Below are 20,275 nucleotides of genomic sequence, written 5' to 3' on the forward strand. Positions count from 1 at the left end.
CTTCTGCCCTTCCCCCACCCACAAACAGGAGCCATCTTCCAAGCTCCAATTCCCCTTGCTAGGCTCTCTCTTCTTTAGTCACTTCTCCCATTTCTATGATTTCAGTTGCAATCTATGCGATGACTCCTCCCACATCCGTTTGTGGTTTGGAATCTCTGCCCGTATTTACACGAGTTTGTTGGGTCTTCACACACTGGCTACCCTTGGTATTCCTTCAGAATTCATTGTTTCCACTCTGCCTCGGAGTCTGAGTCATCTTCCGCTAGTCTCTGTCTACACAGCTTGGGCTGGAAACCTTGTTTACTCCTGCTATTTCTTCCTGACCTATTAATTAGTAAATTGTGCCACACCTATTGACTCTGGGGAAATAATATACAAGATATTTCTGCTTTATTAAAATCACTTACTTTCTGGTAGGGCTCACAACACGTGTGTACATCTGAGTGGGGACACCCAAGGACAAACTGAGGTGCTGCACCACAGGGGCAATCCTTCCTTTTATGGGGAAAGGGTCACTTCTTGTCTGTAACTCCATATATAGGTTAGGATGTCTGTCCAGAGCTGCAGGGACCCACCTCCCCAATGCTAAGATTACAAACTTGCAGGTTTGCCAGGTTTTTCTGTTTGTTGGTTTGCTTGGTTTTTGTTTTTTGACATGGGTCCTCATGCTTGCAAGGCCTTTACGGACGACTGATTAATTTCTCCTGTTCCCCCATCCCCCGAACTTAACTTACGCTTAACTTTCAGGTAGAGTTAGGAATGAGAAAAACTGAGGAAGGACTGATTAGTAGTAGGATTTTTCCTTGCCTGTGACAGACGAGCAAATTAAAGGAGAAAAGATCTGCCTTGGGGGCTTGTGGTTTCAAAGGTTTCAGTCCACCATGGGTGATAAGGTAAACTAGCATACATTATGGCAGCTGAAAAGCACACACATGCATTCACACACACACACACACACACACACACTCACACACACAGAGGAGGGGGTAGAGAGGATGAATGTAAGTAGAATGTAAGTATGCCCATGTTGTAGTTTTCCTTTGTTCCTCTTTTACGCTATCTGGCCTTCTAGCCTATGGGCAGATGCTGCCCACATTCAGGATGAGTCTCCCCACTCACTTAATCCCCTCTGAAAAATGTTATCACAGACACATCTAGAAGTGTGTTTTGTTAATGTCTTAGGCACTTTTCTGTTTGGGCTGATAATCTTGTTGGTCCATCAAGATTAACCATTATCAGCCAGGTGTGGTGATATAGGCATTTGATCGCAGAGGCAGGCAGATCTCTATGAGTTCAAGACCAGCCTCATTTACAGAGCAAGTTCCAGAGCAACCACGGCTACACAGAGAGACCTTGTCTCGAAAAACATAAATAAAAACAAAACAGAACAAACAAACAAACAAAAAGATTAACTGCCACAGACTGCTGGCTAGTGAAGATTAATAAAGCCCCTTTCTCATGCATGTACTAGTCTCCTGTCCACTTAGTGTATTCCTTATAGACAGGAAACTGTCAGGGTCTAAGACTCTGGTTCCTAGGCAGGAATTTGTAGAGGTTGATTTTGCCGGCTTTAGTGTTGGTGAGATTCTTTTATAGCTGTGATGGGGGTGGGCACGCTGATTTAGGAAAATATGGGTAAGGTGCCCCACTTGGTCTTGAGTGTAAGCAATGGTCTTTAACCTGACTTTACCCTAAATAAAGTTAATATTTTATTTTCTTTTTGGATCCTTGTATTTATTAATAATGTGGTGGAGAATCTGAAGACAAGACAGGCTATGCAGTAGATCACTTCTATGTAACACAATGCAAACTATTTTCTTCTCAACTCCCTGCCCCCAGGATTACAGTGGTAATTCTCTGTCATAAAAGCAATAAATTGCAATATTTTCCATTGTGATTTTTTCATTCATTGGTATGAGAAATTTGTATCATGAGTGTTCTTTCCACCCTTACCTTTAATTTTAAATTTATGACTTTTATATAACATCAGTTATTCTTTTAAATGAGAACTCAGCAGGAAGAGAAGGCATAAATACTACTAAATTAATTTCCCCGAAGGACAGATTGGCTAATATAATATATATTGAACTCCAGGATGTATTACCACACAAACACATAGAAAAAATTACTAACATGCTACTATTTGGAAAGGAAAAGATAAATTTAGCAATAAATCAGAAATTAATGGACTCATAGACTAAATTCTTTCAAGGACTTGGTTTGTTTATTGTATGTATTCTTAAGATTACCCAGACAAAGAACAAAAATAAATACATATAAAAAGAAGTACTTATAAATCTTTTTTAGTTAAGTTTAGCTAGTTAAGCATTTGCCTGAGAAGGAAGATCAACGATGTTCTTGTGTGCAGTTGAAACTTGCAAATGGTTGCAGCAAGGCTCAGGATGATAATAATTACACTAAAGTAATAATAGCCCAGAGAACCATATTACTAATTGCTTGTTTTTCCTTGTTAAAAATGCAGAATTTGGGGCAAACGGATTACTTTGCTGTACTAACAGTTTCAGAGCTGTTTCCATTCAAAGATGTTTGTGCCATTCCAGCTCACTCACGAGCTTTAGGCAGTGAGAAGCATAAGGATGACCTTCCTAAATTGCATGTTATCTCTGCCTCCTGTTTGCAGAAGGTTTCTCCAAAACAGTTTAAAATGACTCTGTCAAGCCCGCTGCTCAGTCAGCATGGTCAATTCTTCCTTTTCTAGTGTGCCACATTTTGCAAGCTCTCAGGATTCTTTTCAGCAACCCCTGCATAGTGCATGGGAATCCAGTTTCTTACTGCAGTGAGCTGCAGTATCAGGAATCCTTCAGCTGTGAGCACATGATGCAGCTCTGCTGTCTGCCTGGGACCTGTGAAGTCTGGGAAGCAACGCAACCTGCAGTCTGACACACCAGAGTCCACCTTACTCAGCAAAGCCCCTTCCATTCTCAGCCCCCTAAAACTGAGTGAGTTCCGTATCAGTCTGTTTTTGTTTTAGTAAACCAGCATGCAGATAAGAGGACATACCCACTGCAATCCATACTTATGAATCTGGCATTAGGACTAAGCAACATCTTTCTACATTTCTTTTAATGCTCACACTTGATAGTATATCACCCACCTTAACAGCAGCTAACGGCTAAGCATTTTTGCAGTACTGCAAGTTGGTTTTATATGCCTAAAAAACAATACGAGCATTCCTATCAATTCTTCAATTGACTTTCAGAATTTTACGAATATTTAGTCTCCAAGCTAGTAACTAGAAATGGCATAAAAGTGGTAATGTATCATTTGTCATATATCACATAATTGCATTTTTTGTTTTTATTCTTATGCAAGTAAATGAGACAAAACAAATCACCCAGTCTACAAAAGCCAGCATGCCTTAGGGGCAGCAGGGTAGAGTACTGCACTGGCCCGCCAAGGCCGCAATGTGGTGCAGGCTGCTGCTGCAGCTCTGGCTTCCTCGCCTGGTGGCAGAGGCCCTGCGTAGAAGAGCACACTGCAGCGCTCACACCTTGCCTTCTTGGCACTGGACCAGCGACCACTCCACTTTCAAGTGTTCAGTAGACAACTACGAATCAGTTTTTGCAGATTATAAGGGAATGTAAGGGGGCTGGGAAATGGCAAAAGGGAGAGAGGGTGAGTGTGTGCCCAAGTGTGACAGATCACCGTTGGCTAATAGTGCCTAAAATTTTTCTCTCGCAGTATTTACAGGCCAATCAATCACCAACTTCCTTCATCGGTTAGATGCTCACACCTAAAATCACCTCTCCCTACAAAGAAGCTAAACGAAATCAGGGTTTTATGGCCAGCGCCAGGTATCAATAGGACCTAAGAGCTCACGTCTGGGCTGAAAATCAGCACCAAGTTTGGGGGTGGGACCGTGCAAGTCTGCAGACCCCGGCATGCCTCTCCCCAGCGCTGCTGGATGGGACCGGCTTAGAGATGGCCCTTCCAGGTGCTCGCGCCTCCGTGCGCAAGGACTACCCCCGCCCCCAAACCAAATAGCTCACCCTGCTGCATCCTCCGAGCCCCAGCCTCCGGGCGGGTGCAGGGAGGCGGGAGCCCGGGTCCCCCCCGGCTCCTTGGCGCCCCCTGACGCCGGCCTCCAGCAGTCGGTCCACCGAGGCTGCAGAGGCGAAGCCTGGGGGTCCCGCGCACCGCCGCCTGGCGCGTGGCCTGGCGGGCCGTGCGCGCGCGCAGCGAGCCGGCCTGCGGGAGGGCGCGCCGCTCGGTCCCGGCTGCAGCCATGTGCGCGCGGCCGCGCCGCCGCAGCCCGTGACGTCACCCAGCGAGCCCCCCGCCAGCCCGCCGCGCCCCGCCCCGCCCCACGTGCGACGGCTTCGGGATGCCGAGGCCTGAGGCGGCCATCCGACGATGCTCTCAGCCGGCTGCGTCCCGGGCGGGGCTGAGCCCGAGGGCCGCGCACAGGCTGGGGCGCCTGCGGAGGGAGGGGCGCGGCTACCGCCGGCGCGCCGTGTGCTGAGTCATGGCGAGAGCTGCCCGCTGCTCTCCATCAGTCGTTCCGGGGCCGGCGCGGGGTGTGCAGCCATTGGGCCGCGCGCGGGGCCGCGAGCGCCGGGCTTGACGCGCTGAGCCGCGCTCGCCCGTGGCCGCCGCGCCCGCCCTGCGCCCCGCGCCCCGCGCCCAGCGCGCTCTGCCGCCTCAGCCCCGCGCCGCACGGCCCCCCGCCTCGCCCGCACCATGATCGCCGCAGCTTTTCTCGTTTTGTTGAGACCCTACAGCATCCAATGTGCTCTCTTCCTCTTGTTGCTTCTGCTGGGCACCATCGCCACCATCATTTTCTTCTGCTGCTGGCACCGCAAGCTCCAGAAAGGGAGACATCCGATGAAATCGGTCTTTTCGGGTCGTTCCAGAAGCAGAGGTGAGACACGCCACCACTGGCTTCTTCTGGGCAGAAGCGAGGTTGAAGCCTCCTCTGCCGCTCCTGCCCCCTTCATTGCCCACTCCCCAAGCTATGTGCATTTATTTTTTAACGCGCCCTGCCCTTTTGCCCTCGAGTCCGCCCAAAGATCACCAGGGTTTGGATAACCACGGAGATTCGGAGGTGATGGGAGGAAGTATCAGACTCGATCCTTAGGGTCAGTTTGCTAAATTTTTAGCACAGAAGGTAATTGTAGTGGAAACCTGGGCTGAGGCACTCTTCCCTTTACACAACCTTTGCTGGAGCTTGGAGATGTGGCGTGATAATTTGGGGGCTCCCCTCCCAACTTTGCTGGAACTTCTTGCAGAGAAATCACCTTAGAGACACCCATACTCCCTCCGCCCCGTCTCAGTATGCCCACCAAATTGATGAGAGACTTCTAGAATGTGCTTTCCCGAATCCAGGTAAATGATCAGCAACTCCGCAGGCTGTGAACAAGGAGTTAATGAAGTCTCATTTTCCCTCTTTTCTCCCCAGATGCTGTTCTGAGATCTCATCACTTTCGCTCTGAGGTAATTTATTTAGTGCACTGTCAAGGTCAGAGGTAGCATTCTTTCCTGAGTGCCAGTATTAATCACATGCGTGTTAAGAAGCCAGTAGGACACCGGATGGGAAGCTTGCAGACCCTAAGCCCAAACTGGCATGTTTCTTTCTAAACAATTCCACAGTGAAGCCCAGGGAACGTTATAACAGATTTTGTGTGTGTGGAGTTCTGTGTGGAGTCTGCTTCACAAGAGGTGGGAGGGGCAGACCCTGAAAGTGCAGCAGGCCTAGAGAACTTAGCCAGGGAATGGCTATCAGTTTAGCGTACAGTCTGGATCTATGGTGGAAGCACTTCCTGGGTGCTCACCGAGGTCGGTAGTTGTGAACTCATTTAAACCATAAAGGTAAAACTGTTAGGAACTTAGCGCAGAACAGTTTCAACCACATGCATTCCAGCTGGGACTCCAGGTGACATTCCTGCTAGCTTAGAAAGCTGTCCACGACGGTATATAGGACACGAAAGTGGTGTTGATGACGACGCAGCAGAGCATATGTAGTTGATATGTGCGCTAGACTATCCTGGAGAGTCGGTGGCTGGACATTGTAGGTGAGACTGCAGGAGGGCCAGCTGCAGTTAGAGCAAGCTACAAACTTAGCCGGACCCATCGGATTTCCCCAGTTTCGGGATGCTCAGTTAGAGTAAGACAGTGTTCTTTCTTGGGGGGAAGCTGCACAGACCGGGGTGTGGAGGCTGCTTTGTGATACAGCTTACTCACTTCCGCAAAGTATTGTGTGTATCCCCTCTCCTGCAAGCTCCTTATTTACCTGAAGCTACTCCACATCTTGTTTTGCTTGCTAATCGGAGGTTGCATTGCATCCCCGTGACTGTTTAAACTCGCCTGCATTATCATAACGTTATTATGTTGCACACTGAGTGATTCTTTTGGGTGTGCCCTGGAAGTGAGAACCCTGTGCTAGTTAAGATTTGTGAGAAAAGAATTTGTCAACAGTCAGCAGGCCTGTATCACGTTTTATACTAACTAGCTGTGTGTGTGGTAGGGGGGATTGCTGGAAAAACAGTTTTGCCGTTTGTAAAACAGGGCCAGCAGTCTCTGCAGGGCTATATGTGGAAAGTTATTTTCAAAATTATGTAAAAAATAATTAGTTCATAGGAGGTATTTAGTTTTGGGTAACCGTCATTCGTTTTGCCGAATTGAATTGAAAATTGTCAGGTGTGGTGGCACACGCCTTTAAACTTAACACTCAGAGGTAGAGGCAGGGGATCTCGATGAGTTTGGTGGCCAGCCTGGTTTGCATAGTGAATTCCAGAACAGTCAGAGCTCCATTGCTACATTTGTGAGACCCTGTTAAAAAAAAAAAAGGAAGAGAAGACGAGAAAGAAAAAGAAAAAAATATGTAAAAAAATCAAGATACGTTTGTAATGAAGTCTTTAGAAAATTAGGTCAGCTTTATGGACTCCAGCATGAACTGGGTCTGTTGTGAAACAGTTCTTGAATAGCTCATCAATTAAGTAGAACAATTCATTTAGATGCAGCAAACAGTAAATAGTGGGCAGCGTGCAGCATTAAGGTGTAGGGGACTGACTTGGAAAAGATTCACCAGTTCCGTGGACATAAATGACAGTGGAGTAAAGCTGCTGCGAACGAGCCTTAGACATTCGAGCTTAACCTCCCGGGAACGTGTGGGATGTGGCTATGTCTTTGTGTTTTGTTCAGCTCAAATTTTGTCTTGAGCTTGTGTTCGTTAAGAAGTCTGGGAATAGCTGTTCATTGCCTTATCTTGCTCTGTAAGACTGCCAGAATATTTGAAATCTCTGTGTATACTTGTTGCTTGCTTTATGTGGTAGCCTGTGAGTTCCTGAGAGCAGAGCCGAGGTCTCTTGGGATGCCCCTGCCTGGCTCAGTGCCTCATTTAGAATGGGTTCTTAGTAAATGTTTATGGGATGAATGAGAACAGTCTCTTGGTGGGCAAATAGAACTCAGAGTTGGACAGGAGAGAAAAAAGCATTCTTGGAACATGGCTTAGAATTTGGCAGTGCTTATTTACCGTTCCCAGGCTTTTCGATTAGAATTTTATTTATTTATTTTTTAAAATACGGTCTCACTGTGCATCTCTGATTGCTCTGGGACCCACTATGTAGATCAGGCTGGTCTTGAACTTACAGAGATACACCTTTCTCTGTTTCTTGAGTGACAGGCTCTTTCTAGTTCTTTAAAAAAAATTACCTTGGTGTTTGTAGTAAAAAATGTAAGGTACTCATTGTAACAAAAAGATTTTGTTGGAATTTCTTTCCCCCCCCTCAATAAAATAAAATGTAATATCAGCTTAATTTATTGATGGGCTATGTATGGAAAACTAAGCAAGGAACGCCATTTTCTATGTGGAAGTTCGTAGACTGTTGCACAAGCATGTCATAGTCCGTCACTGTCTTCTGTTTACCACAAACAGAGCATTTCCCCTTAAGCAAAACACAGGATGTATTTTCTTCTCCCTCTTAGGACATTATTTCTCCCAAGATTTTTCTCCTTAAAGAAGAACTCCACATTTACTTGGATTGAAGCATGTTTAATAAGTTAGAGTGGACACAATGAATATTTATTCTTGCTGCTTTTTTTTTTATTAGCAGTTGCTACAAAATTTTATTATCAAAGCCAATACTTCGCCTTTCTGGCAAGTTCTAATCACATTGGGGTTAGTTTCTAGTGCTTGCTGTTCTCCATTGCCAATCTTAGTAAGTGGATATAATTCACTTTCAGCATTTCTGTCCTGGTCAAATGAAAAACATGATGCAGGATCTGCTGACTCACTTTGAAACCTGAACAGGCTGTGACAGAATACTGGAATTGGTGAAGTTTGGGAAACATTTTGCTGTTTCATCTGGCAGAGGACGTGGATGGTTTCTACCACTTACGCCTCCAGGGAGGAGTCGGCGTGGAGGGGAATTTTGAGGTGTTCTATCTGAGGTGATCAGAATAATACTTCCTAAGGAGAAAACACAGCTTTGAGGCTCCACCGAAGAGATGAAGGCAGCCCCCAAATCTCCTTCTCCTCATCTGTGTTTACTGGCACATTTCTTCAATCCAAGCTTTTTGTGAGAAACTATAAGTCAGCAATACAAATGTTCATGCAGTGCGTTAGGTCTGTAGTCACCACCAGCACTTCCTTTGCAGATACAAGCTTTTTAACAAGCCTTTAAATTTTAATAACAGCATATGAGAAAGTGAAATTAACCCCTCTAGCAATGTCTATGCAATTTTACCTGACCTTAGAAACTATAGATAGAAAGGTTCAGTTAGGTAGAAATAATGTGTATTGCTTGCTCTTAAATCTTGCTCTGTGTGTGTGTGTGTGTCTGTGTGTGTGATTTCATTGTAAACCGTTAGTGGGTTTCCCATTGATGTAGGACAGTCTAGAAACCATGTGTACCTCCTGTTTTCCAGCATCTGGCACTTCTGAAGTGCACTTTCCCAAAGACTTCCAATGTTTTGCGTTGAGACTGTGAACAGTGGTCAGTGTCACTCTAGGTCCTATAGTGAAAGTCTGGCGGGTGACAGTCCTGTTTTGGAGGACATTTCGGAGAGTGATACGGCTAGCTGAGGCACCGTCCTAGTATAAAGGAGAATCTTGGTGTATTGTCCTTCATTGAATGAAGACAGTTATAATGCCTTCGAGAGTCCCAGAGTGAATGGTGGTAAATGATCCCTATTCATCAGCTCAGGGAATAAGGGACGCCTTGTTTGTCTAAGGAAGGAGCCTACCCTTTCCCGCCACCAGGATCTGAGTGAATATCTTTTCTTTCTGCTTCAGGCAAAGGGACCAAGAGAGTTAACTCAGATTAAGCAGTTCCTGAAGAGTCACACAGGAAGGGACTGGGTGGTAAGATGAGAACCACCGCTACCTTTTGTCTCCTTTTGGTGCTGACCTGTGTCACTCCTAACCCAGACAGAAACGGGCCCAAAATTCTCAATGGAAGAGAAAAACTAAGTTGAGTGTTTTCAGTGCATACTTTCTTTAAAACTGGATAGACATATTTGTCATTTCCTTCTCTCCCCCATTTCATCCCAAGTCTTCTGGATGAAATGTACTGTACGGTCTGTCTACTCAAAGCCTCTGACCTCATTAGATGCCCAAGTGTCCCTGTTCCAAACTCTGGAGGATGAGCAGCAAAATAACCATATTACATAGTTTCTCGTTGGACTCCACGTTTCATTAGGAATTACCCATTTTAAATATGTATGTATAAAGAACACATGGTACATATACATGTAAATATGTGTAGCTATTATGTTTCATGGAGCAGTTTAAAAATAATACTTTTCAAAAACTGAAAAAAATAACCCAGTGTTCTGAATTGGGGAAAATAGTGCTTTATTATTGAGCTATCCTTTATCATTTTAGGTTATTTTTACAAATAAATTTTTGTCTAGTGTCATTCTAGGTCTAGATTAGTTTATACTAATTAAATCAATCATGAGTAGTAACTATATACATGATATGGTGTTCATTTAGTGTGATCCAATAATTTTCAAAGTAAATACATTAGTCTTTTCTTTATGAAGTACTGTGTTAGACACCAGGGCTGACAAAACTAATATATAATATATATACATATATATTATATATTATATATGTTGCCCATAGTACTCTAAGTCATCCAGCATCTTTACTGAAATCTGGTAGTTACTGGTTCTTCTGTTACAGTAACTGAAGTGCTGTGCTGTTGCCAATTATGAGTCACCCATGCAGTGAAAGCATCAAAGACTGTGGCGTGCAAATGTGCAGCCAGTGCAGATGTCTAAGTAACAGATTAGCCCTAGCCATGGGACTTATGATTTCAGCACAGCCGTTCATACCACTCTTAACCTTACAGAATAACAAACCAGCTGCTGAGTGCAAAACAGAACCTCCCAATATTAAAATAAGGTGACTCCCATTTTTCATGTGTCTAAGCAAAAGCACAGCCAGAATTTGAATATTTGACCAGCCTTTAGCCTGCAGAGTGAGCCCCTGCTTCAGATTGTAGGACAGAACGGGTTTGATCGTGCTGGAGTATTGAAAGGGGTGTGCATACCGAGGTTCACAGTACTGTGCAGAACTCACAGGCTCTCCCGCTACCCGCCGTGCTCCTCGATCAAGGCGCAGCCTCTTGCGTCTCACTGGGCCCACAGCTTCATTGCAGGCAGTGTTTCTACGGTGCACAGAGCACCACACTGCCAAGGCATCGTGTGGAACATGGCTTCTGCCTTTTGGGTTGGGCCAGGTGAGAGGGAAAAAGGCACAGCAAGTATGTGCAGGAAAAGAATGATGGCACTAGTTGTGCTGAAATGGCAGATGGTGGACACTGGAGGTGTCCTTGCAGGGGTGACGTTTATGCTGCAGTACAGGGGTGAGACTGTAGCCAGCAGACAGCAGGAGCCAGAGCGGAACAGCACACCCTACAGTCACTCCTCAGTGTCTGACTAGAGTAAAGGGCTTGGGATTTTCAAAGACTCTGAAGCTTGGATATGGGTGTGAGAGCCAACCGCAGTGAAGATGAGTTTCATACACTACTTGACAGCTTTGGTAAAACTATCTGATATGAACACTCAGGAGGGTGCTGGACATGAACCTCTAGGAGAAGCAAAAAACCAGCGCATTTTAGTTTCTTTCTGAGCAACTGTAGTGGAGCAGTCTGACCACTCCTTTCTCACCTTCAGGCCTGTGCTGCAGAGCAATTGAACAGACATGGGGTTGGGCCTTTCTGCTTCCTAGGAAGCTCAGATTTGGAAGGGTAGCATGTATTGTGGTCCAAGGATCAGGTATTATTGGATTCTGTCCTAACTGCAGATGCCATCTGTCTAAGGTGTGTGGTGTGTGTGTGTGTGTATGTATGTGTGATGCTGGGATTTGAACCTAGACCCTCACACATGCTGGGCAATTACTTTACCACTGAGCTGTATTCCTCATGTTTTTGCTGTCATTATAAATTCTAATGCGGAATGTATAGAATGCCAGTATTTATTGCATAAGGGTCGTTTTTATTTTCATATATATTTAACAATATACTTGGTTCTAATATGACCCTCTTCTACTGCCCTCCCCTGTGCTCCTTCAATTAGTTTTTGTTTGTTTGCTTAAGTACCTGACATTTATGTATCAGCTTTTCAATTTCTTCTTCAAAAATTCCTCTTTTAGTCTTTGTGTTAGTAGGGGTTCTCTAGAGTTGCAGAACTTATGGAATGAATCTCTCTCTCTCTCTCTCTCTCTCTCTCTCTCTCTCTCTCTCTCTCTCTCTCTCTCTCTCTTTCTCTTTCTCTTTCTCCCTCTACACACACACACACACACACACACACACACACACACACACATCCCTTATGTATATGGAATTTATTGGAATGACTTAAAGACTGCAGTCCAGCTAATCCAATGATGACTGGCTGTGAATGGAAATTTCAAGAATGCAGTAGTCACTTAGTCCACAAAGCTGGGTGTTTCAGCTGGTCTTCTGTATGTGCTGGAATCCTGAAGAAGTAGACTCTAATGCCAGTGAAAGATTGGATGTGCTGGCAAGGCGAGGACTATCTTCCTGCCTCGAAATCTGGATTAAAGGCATGGGTCTTTCTACTTCAAAGGTTGGGACTAGAAGTTGACTCACCCACTTCAAACCAAGCAGAGACTCTCACAGGTGTGCCCTCCATTCTGGAATGTAGTTCATTCCATATGTAGTCATGTTGACAACCAAGAAGAACCATCACAGCCTTTGTCAGCTACACTGCAGACATGCAGTTTCCATCTAGAATGTATAAAGAACCGCAAAAATTAAACACTCCCCAAGCCCCAATTGGCCACCCAATAAATGATGGTGCCCGTTTTGCAAAAGAAGAAATACAAATGGCTAACGATGATTTAAGAATTAATCAACAGCTCTAACCCTCACATAAACTAAAACCACATTGAAATTCTACCCTGCCTCAGTTAGAATGACCACCATCAAGAAATCCAAGTGATAACACTTGCTGGTAAGGGTGTGAGGAGAGAGGAATCTTTATCCGCTGTTGTTGGGAATGTAAGTACAGATGCTAGAGACATCAGTGTGGTGGCTTCTCCAAAAATTCACAGCTCCACCACTCTGAGCACATACCCAAAGGGACTCCACCTCCCACCAGAGATGCTTGCACACCTATGTGCATTCCTGCTCTTTTCACCGTAGGAAGTATCTCAGTCACTGTTCTATTGCTCTGAGGAGACACCGTGACCAAGGCATTTAACTGGGGGCTTGCTTGCAGTTTCAGAGGCTTAGTCCGTGATCATCATGGTGGGAAACATGGCAGCAGGCAGTCATGCTGCTGGATCAGTAGCTGAGAGCTGACATCGGAGCCACAAGCAGGAGGCAGGAAGAGTGCACTGGGAATGGCCTGAGTCTTTTGAAGCCTCAAAGCCCACCCCTAGGGACACACCTCCTAGTCCTTCCTAGAGGGTCCCCAGTGGGGACTAAGCATGCAAATGCATGAGCCTATGGGGGATTTCTCCCTCAAACCACTGCTGCTGTTTATTACCCACTATCCCTCACTTCTCCTTAGTCTCCCTCCTCAATATTGTCTGCTTTCTGCCATTATTCCTTAAACTCAAGCACACTTAGCTCGCCAGGACTGCTAACTCACTAAATCAGATGTGCAGGTTTGGGTTTGATTGATGGGTCTAGTATTCAACACTGTTGGTCACTGGTTCCTTCTTACAACTTCTTCCCTTGTTTTTGGACAATCCTTTTAACGATTCCTTCCCCCATCTTTTCTCACCCTGTACCCTCTGTTCAAGCACTGATTCTCTTTCTATTTGCTTTTTTAAAAACGGATTTGCTGAGACCCAATTGCACACTGCATAGTTCATTTGTTTAAAGTGCAATTGTGTTCAGTGAACTCACAAGGGTGAGCAGTGAGTCACGATTACACTTCCGGTGTTCATCACCCCAAGGGAACCTACGATTGTTGGCAGTTGACTTCCTTTAGCCGTCCTCTTCGTGCTCTTTCCTTCCAATCTTAGGAAGCCATCAATCTGCTTCCTGTCGTAGACTTCCTGGGTCTCATTTCTTTCCTCTCTCCACGTTTTCTTCGTGGACTTCATTCATATGTACTGTGTGGCTAAATTGATATCTCCTCTGTCTCATTTCGGCCTCCAGATCCCGAGTCAACAGTCCTTTTGCTTGTTTTCATGGGAATGTCCTCCATGATGTTGGAACTGAGTATGTATGACACTAACTACTTTAATTCATTGCTGTGTCTACACTTTAGTTTAAGAGACTCGCAGTGCTCCTGTCCACTGCTCCTCAGATTGCTTCTTCCATCCTATCCTATCTTATAACTCTAGACTCTGCCTTCTTTCCTCTCACCATTGCTGGTTCCTTGGCTTGAGCCCTGTGGTAAGCCTCTGGCAAAGTCTTTGCACCCCCTCTATAATCTACTTATACTAATTTAATAAGGCTCATTCTAAAAAAGATAATTCTTAAACTCTTATCAGTCTTGGAGACAAGTATAGTCAATAATAAAAAGCCCACACAAAATGAAGTATTAGTGAACATGTTTATATTGTTAGCAAGGTTAGAGGTGGCTTCTGTGTTCTTCACTTCTGCTTTGTCTTTGCTGGTTCTTTGGAACAAACTTGCTTTCCCTCAGAGTTGCAGTATGGTAACAGAGTCCAAGAAGTGGAAGAAAGGAAGGAAGGAGGAAGGGACAGGGCTAACCAACCGTGCATTTGCTTGACCCTCTTTGGTTAGCTCGCTGTTGCTTTTCACAGGCCAGACTCCGACAAGGCTACCTTGACTGCAAGCAATGCTTGGAGGTGAAATTGGGTTCCTCCGTAGCATCTGCAGCTGAGGCAGGCAAGGCAGAGTGTTGGATAAGCCCTGTCTAAAACCATTTTCTTCAAGTTCTAATCTTCTAGTCTACACTTCCTGCCATGTTCTCTAAGATTATAGCTATTGCTCATGTTCCTTCTAGTGGAGAAAAACTCTTCCCATTTCCTTTGTTCTGTGACTGAAGAAACAAAATCAATCAACCGACAAAAACTGACCTCTCTTCAAGGCCAGCTTATAACTCCTCAAAACCCGGGTCCTCTCTCGAGGAAATTGTTTGGTTTCCCTTAGAATAATTGGTGAGCTTTGCTGGAGCTTTTTGTTGTCTCTCCGAACAGTACTCAGGGTCTCAAAGTCTAAATTCCACCTCATAGTTCAGTGTCAAGGGCGTGATGAATGTTAGTGAGTGACTAAATTCTTCTTACAGATGAAAGTTTCCTAAATATTCTATATCCATCTTTTTCTTAAAGGATAAGAGACAAATGTTTGCCATTAAAAAATTTTGGACATACAGTTTGGCCTTGTTTAATCCAAGGGTGTGCAATTTCAGGGACTTTTCAAAGTAGGTTGAAAATATCCCCTAGCATTCCCCACGACCAGAGTTTTGTTTAGCTTAGAATATTTATCTAGCTTTAAGATGATTCAGAATTATATCTGAATGTGATCTCTGGCATTTTTAATAAAATGCATTCTTTGCCAGCTTCATAATAGAGCCTCAAGTTCAGTCAGAAAACGGTTGGTTTCCTCCATGATAGTCGTTCCATTATTATAGCAGTGGGCTTGGCATTGTAGCATGCAGGGTCCACTGTTAAGACCTTCTTCTCCAGCAGCCTTCATAGAAACTTCCAGCATGATGAAAGCTAGCTGGCAGAGAGGAAGCTTCTCGCTAAGTTCCAGCTTGATTTCCCTGTGTCCTACAACCAAAGCATGTGCTTTGTTCAGCAATGGGGTCTTACCATCTCCTGTGGGCAACCAAGAGACATGCAAGAGCCTGGACTTGTATAGCCTTCCTGCCTAGCAGCTCCTGGTAGGACACCTGAGCAGCATTGTCTACTGATGAAAGGGATACCCCTGTTCAAACAGTTTTGAACAAGTTAGTTTACAGGATAGTAGGTTTCCGTCAGGTTCTTTATACTCTTGAGTTTTTGATTAATGCTCTCCTCCAAATTCTTCCCCCTTGTCTCATCTTAAACCTTTCCACTTTGAGTACTGCCCCCTCCCCTTTCAGACCATATGTGTCTTACTGTTTCCTCCCTCCTGAAGACTCATCCTGCCCTCCCCTCTCAGGGCCCCTTTGTAGTTTCCTGGCTTCTACAGGCACTCCCAGTTAAACGCAAAGTCTACACTTCAAAGCTCGAGTCAACACATGAGAGAGAACATGCAGTGTTTGTTTTTCTGGTCCTGGGTTCTCTCACTCAATACTTTCCAGTTCCATCCATTTCCCAGAGATTTTTGTTATTTTATTTTTCTTTAAAACTGAGTAATGTTCCATGATGTATCTGTGCTACAATTTCATCATCCCTTCATTTGTTGATACACATCTAGTCTGATTGCATTTCCTGGCTGTTGTGAATAGGGCAGCAATGAGCATGGATGGCAGGTATCTCTGCAGTAATAGGACATTAGGAGTGGTGTAGCTAGGTCATGTGGGGATTGTATTTTTAGCCAATTGATAGCCTCCATACTTATTTTCATAGTTACTGCACAGGCTGACACACCCCAGTAATGTATAAGGGCTCCTTCTTCCTACATCCTTGATAGCATTTTTCCCCATTCGTTCGGTGTTCTGGATGTGTGCATGCAGATGGTGTGTGTGCTGTGATACAGCGTGGTGGTCTCTTCGCCTTGTTGAAGGGGGGTCTCTAGTGCTTCTGTTGCTCTGTGTATTCCAGGCTGGCCAGGCTCCCAGGTGATTCTTCTCTTTCAGCCAGGCCAGGTTACAGACTGAGCCTCATCTGACTTTTGATGTGGTACAGAGATCAAGGTCAGACCTTCAGGTTTGCATAGCAAGAACTTTCTCCTGCAGAGCCGTCTCACCACAGGGGACAACAGCCCTTGTGACTGGAGTGAACTGAAATCTCAAAGTAATTTAAAGTTGCATTTCCATGGTGGCTGATGGTGTTGAGTTCTTTTTGAAATGTTTATTAGCCATTTGTGTTTCTTCTTTTGAGGCCTCTGTGTTCATTTTCATAGCTCATTTTCTGATTGTGTTGTTCATTTTCCTGATGTATAGTTTCTTGATGTCTTTATATTTTCTGGATACTGATCTTCTGTGGGATATGTGTGGGAGCTATACCCCTGAACTCTATAGGCTTCCTGTTAACTTGAATGGCACTTGCCTCTGCTGTAAGGAAGCCTTTTAATTTCATGAGATCCCATTTGTTCATTACTTACTTTCTGAGCAACTGGAGGCCCAGTCAGATGTTCTAGTCAGGGGTTCTCTCGAGAAACAGAACAGAGAGAGAGAGAGAGAGAGAGAGAGAGAGAGAGAGAGAGAGAGAGAGAGAGGGGCTTGGGTTAATTCCAGAGATAGTCAAGTTGACAACCAAGAATATCTGTCATAACTATATCTTTGTAGTTAGTATGTTCCTTACATTTTTTTCTAGCAGTTTCAGAATTTCAGGTTCTATGTTGTGGTCTTTGCTCATTTGGAGACACCCTCCCCCACTTTGATGAAGGGTGATAGAGAAGGATCTAGTTCTATTATTCTGTATGTTGATTACCAGTTTTTACAGCTCCATTTGTTGAAGATGCTGGGCCTCTTTGTAGAAAGCAGTTTAATGAAAAATGGTCTTATATCTGGCTCTTCTGTTCATCATTACATTGATGTATGTGTCTGTTTTTGTGCCAGTACACACCATGATGATGATGATGATTCTGTAATGTAACCAAAATCAGATATGGTAACACCAGCAGCAGCATTCTTGCTTTTTAGGATTGCATTGGCTGCGAAGGGTCTTTTGTGTTTCTGTATGGATATCTGGATTGTTTTTCAGTTTCTTCAGAGAGTGGAGTTGAAGTTTGATTGGGATTGAACTGAACCTGTAGCTTTCTTTTTGTGGATTTGCCGTCCCCTGGCACTGATTCTTCTAAATTCATGAGCATGGGAGGCCCTCCTGCCTCACCCCCAAGAGTGCTGGGATTGCAGTCTGTATGCATATGGTTTTGAGAGGCCTTCAGCTACTCAGAAGAAAGCCATTTATTATTTCATGTATTAAGGATTCAAATTGTAGTTCTGGAGACTTCATATAAGCTACTTGTTACATCTGCATTTTTACAGTGATGAAATGAAGCAGAAGCTACAGGACAAAGCACTGTATACTGTTGCTATACTGGCAGGAAGAGTAATTGGTATTTTAAACAGAATTTATGTTTCTCCAAAATGGATGCAGGTGTTTGCTTTAGATGCAGCACATAAAATACTGAGCTCAGGGGAGGGAAAGGGAAATGGGAGAAGGGGAGGAGGTGAAAATTAATAATAATAATAATAACAACAACAACAATAATAATAATAAAAGAAAAAAAATACTGAGCTCAGGGTTTAAGGTTCAAGCTTGTGAGAGTTTTCCAGAATTAATTACAAGTGTTTAGGTTCTGTTGCTTTTAACACAATGCAAAGTAATGCATTAGAAATGGCTGAAAGTTCAGGGAAGAATTCAAATTCTAGTGAATAAGATCCTTGAAAGGATCAATTTTATATCAATGTTGAAAGATAATAGAATTTAGGCACTCCTTGTGGCATACACAAGGTACGACTATTACTAAAGCTATTATTTTTTCTCATTTAAAAGTGCAGTGAACTGGCTCACAAAAAAAGTATGCCAGTGTCTTTGGTTTCTGCTGTGCATTGTGAAATGCCCAAGAAGGAGAGAGGTGTGATGGAGAAAGTCTGGTAGAGCCAAGCCTGATCCTTTATGCCTTGAGCGCTTAATACACCTGTCAATCATAAGAAACCACTTACTGGCAGAGGATACCAGTATGGGACAAGGATGTGACAGTAAACCGTATTATTGAGGAAAACAAGAGTCTTTGTGACTCGAGACTTCCGACGGTAGTACGGTAGAGGAAGTGATTGTGAGTGCGCCTGACCGCATAGACTCTGCAGCCACCTGTGAATGCAGGCCTTGCTCTTGCTGCATCGGTGTTCACAGCATTCCCCGGGCTTCATTTTGGTCCTCCAAATCTCAGTGCACACCTCAGACCAGAGACACAGATTCTGATAACAGAGAAGCATTAGCCATGAGCGTGTATGAGTGGGCAGAGGGCTTTCCTAGCGGGTGTGAAACCCTGGGTTCCATGCCTAGCACTGCATAAACCTGGTGTGGTGGCACATCCCTCTCATCCCAGAGCGAAGGAGGAGGAGGCCAGGCAGGAAGATCAGTTCAAAGCCATCTTCAGCTATGGTAAAAGTACAAGATCAGCCTGAAATACTTGAGAACTGTCTTGAAGAAAAAAAGGATTTAATTAATATTAAACGTGAACTGGACCCTGTTGGTCCATCAAGCAACCACATTCTAGGTAGGGTTTATTACCAGTAAAATTGCCATTTTTCCCATATTTTAATGAAAATCAAATGGTAAATAAGTTGTATGTTAACTTTAAACATGCCAGGAAAAACACTGCATGGAAAATGTTTCTCTTCTGTATTGGAAGAGGTCAAGATGGAAGGCAGGGGTTGGAAGAAACCATTAGTAAAGGACTTACAACCTCCCCAGCCACACGGCAGAGACGTGGGAATGACAAGGTTATGTAGGTTGAGGGCTCTCTAGGTAGAGCTGCTGGAGCCAGGGCTGAGAATCTCGCCTCCCATCTCAGCACAGCTATGCCAGAAATTCACTGTTTAATCTCCACCGCGGCATAAGTGTCACACGATCCTTTTACTCCCGTTTCTCCGTCCGTCTGCTAGGCTTTAGGGTGGTTGGTATGTTTCTTCACTAATGTACTACAATGCTCTTCCTGCTGTTCACCCTCCATGATTACCAGCAGCATCTCTGATTGTTATTCCACTCCCATCTCATATACTTCCCGTTGATTTTACATCGTCTGCTCTTTCTTCCTCATTTCCTCTTTTCACTTCTACATATTAAATTCGCATAGCTTTGACAATCTCTAAAATCCATGGAACTTATTTTCTCACTTTCCTCCCGTCTGCTTACTTTCCTACCTATCCCACCCATCCTCCTTACCCCTCACACCTTATTTCAGTACCTAAAGTATGTATCATACTATACTCGTAACATGTACTATACTGTACTTCCAACAGTTACTTGCGCCAGAGTGGCCAAGCTGTTAACTGGCTGGTATAGCGTTTGCACCGTGGCAACATCCAGTGACTGTGATGTGCTTCGTGTTGCACCAGGCACCCGGGCTCCTAGACAGCTGTTTTCTGAACTGTGAACTGTAGACATCAACTCTGCTATATCCAAGCTCCACTCGAACATTGGAAGTACTGCAACTCAAAGAATATAACCTGATCAAAACAAACCTAAGCAGCTAAAACAATCCAGATGTATAAATCCCAATGCAGCAATATTAGGATCGAAACCAAGGTAATACAAATGCCCCCCAAAGTTACTAGTTTTATATTAATGCCATCCAATGATGAGTAACGTGTAAACCCAGGTATACAATTTGTGCTTCAAACAATTATATGTATTTATTATTCTTATCTTTAAAAATACATATAATTGTTTAAAGCACAAATTATAATACCTTCTTATAGGGTTAATGATGTATATGGATATAATGATTAATATAGAAAATAAGAAATTCAATGAGTTTCTTTTACGATTGGGAAAATTTTATTTTATAAAGTACAATAAAATTTAAGAATGCAGATTTCAGCACAAGAAAAACCAACAGATAATAATGTGAAGCCAGAAGATAAATCCAAGTAGAATTTTAAAACATATCTAAATGGCCTGAGGAAGTCAGGCCAGAGGCCACACTTAATAAAAAAAAAATCCAAGGATAGAGCTGAGGATAGAGGTGCATGTATGCAG

At 44.0% G+C, this 20,275-nt stretch overlaps 1 protein-coding gene across 2 annotated transcripts in view; it reads left to right on the forward strand.

The window, feature by feature from the left end:
- Nucleotides 1-4,701: 4,701 nt before the first annotated feature.
- Nucleotides 4,702-20,275, forward strand: part of Dst (dystonin) — a 391,633-nt gene continuing 376,059 nt past the window's right edge. For both annotated transcript variants that reach the window (XM_038342010.2, XM_038342008.2), the window contains exons 1-2: nt 4,702-4,882; nt 5,420-5,454. In XM_038342010.2, coding sequence (XP_038197938.1) covers nt 4,702-4,882; nt 5,420-5,454 — 216 coding nt within the window. The remainder of the gene's footprint in view (nt 4,883-5,419; nt 5,455-20,275) is intronic.

Source organism: Arvicola amphibius, chromosome 9 (assembly GCF_903992535.2).
Source record: "Arvicola amphibius chromosome 9, mArvAmp1.2, whole genome shotgun sequence".
Taxonomy (NCBI): Eukaryota; Metazoa; Chordata; class Mammalia; order Rodentia; family Cricetidae; genus Arvicola; species Arvicola amphibius.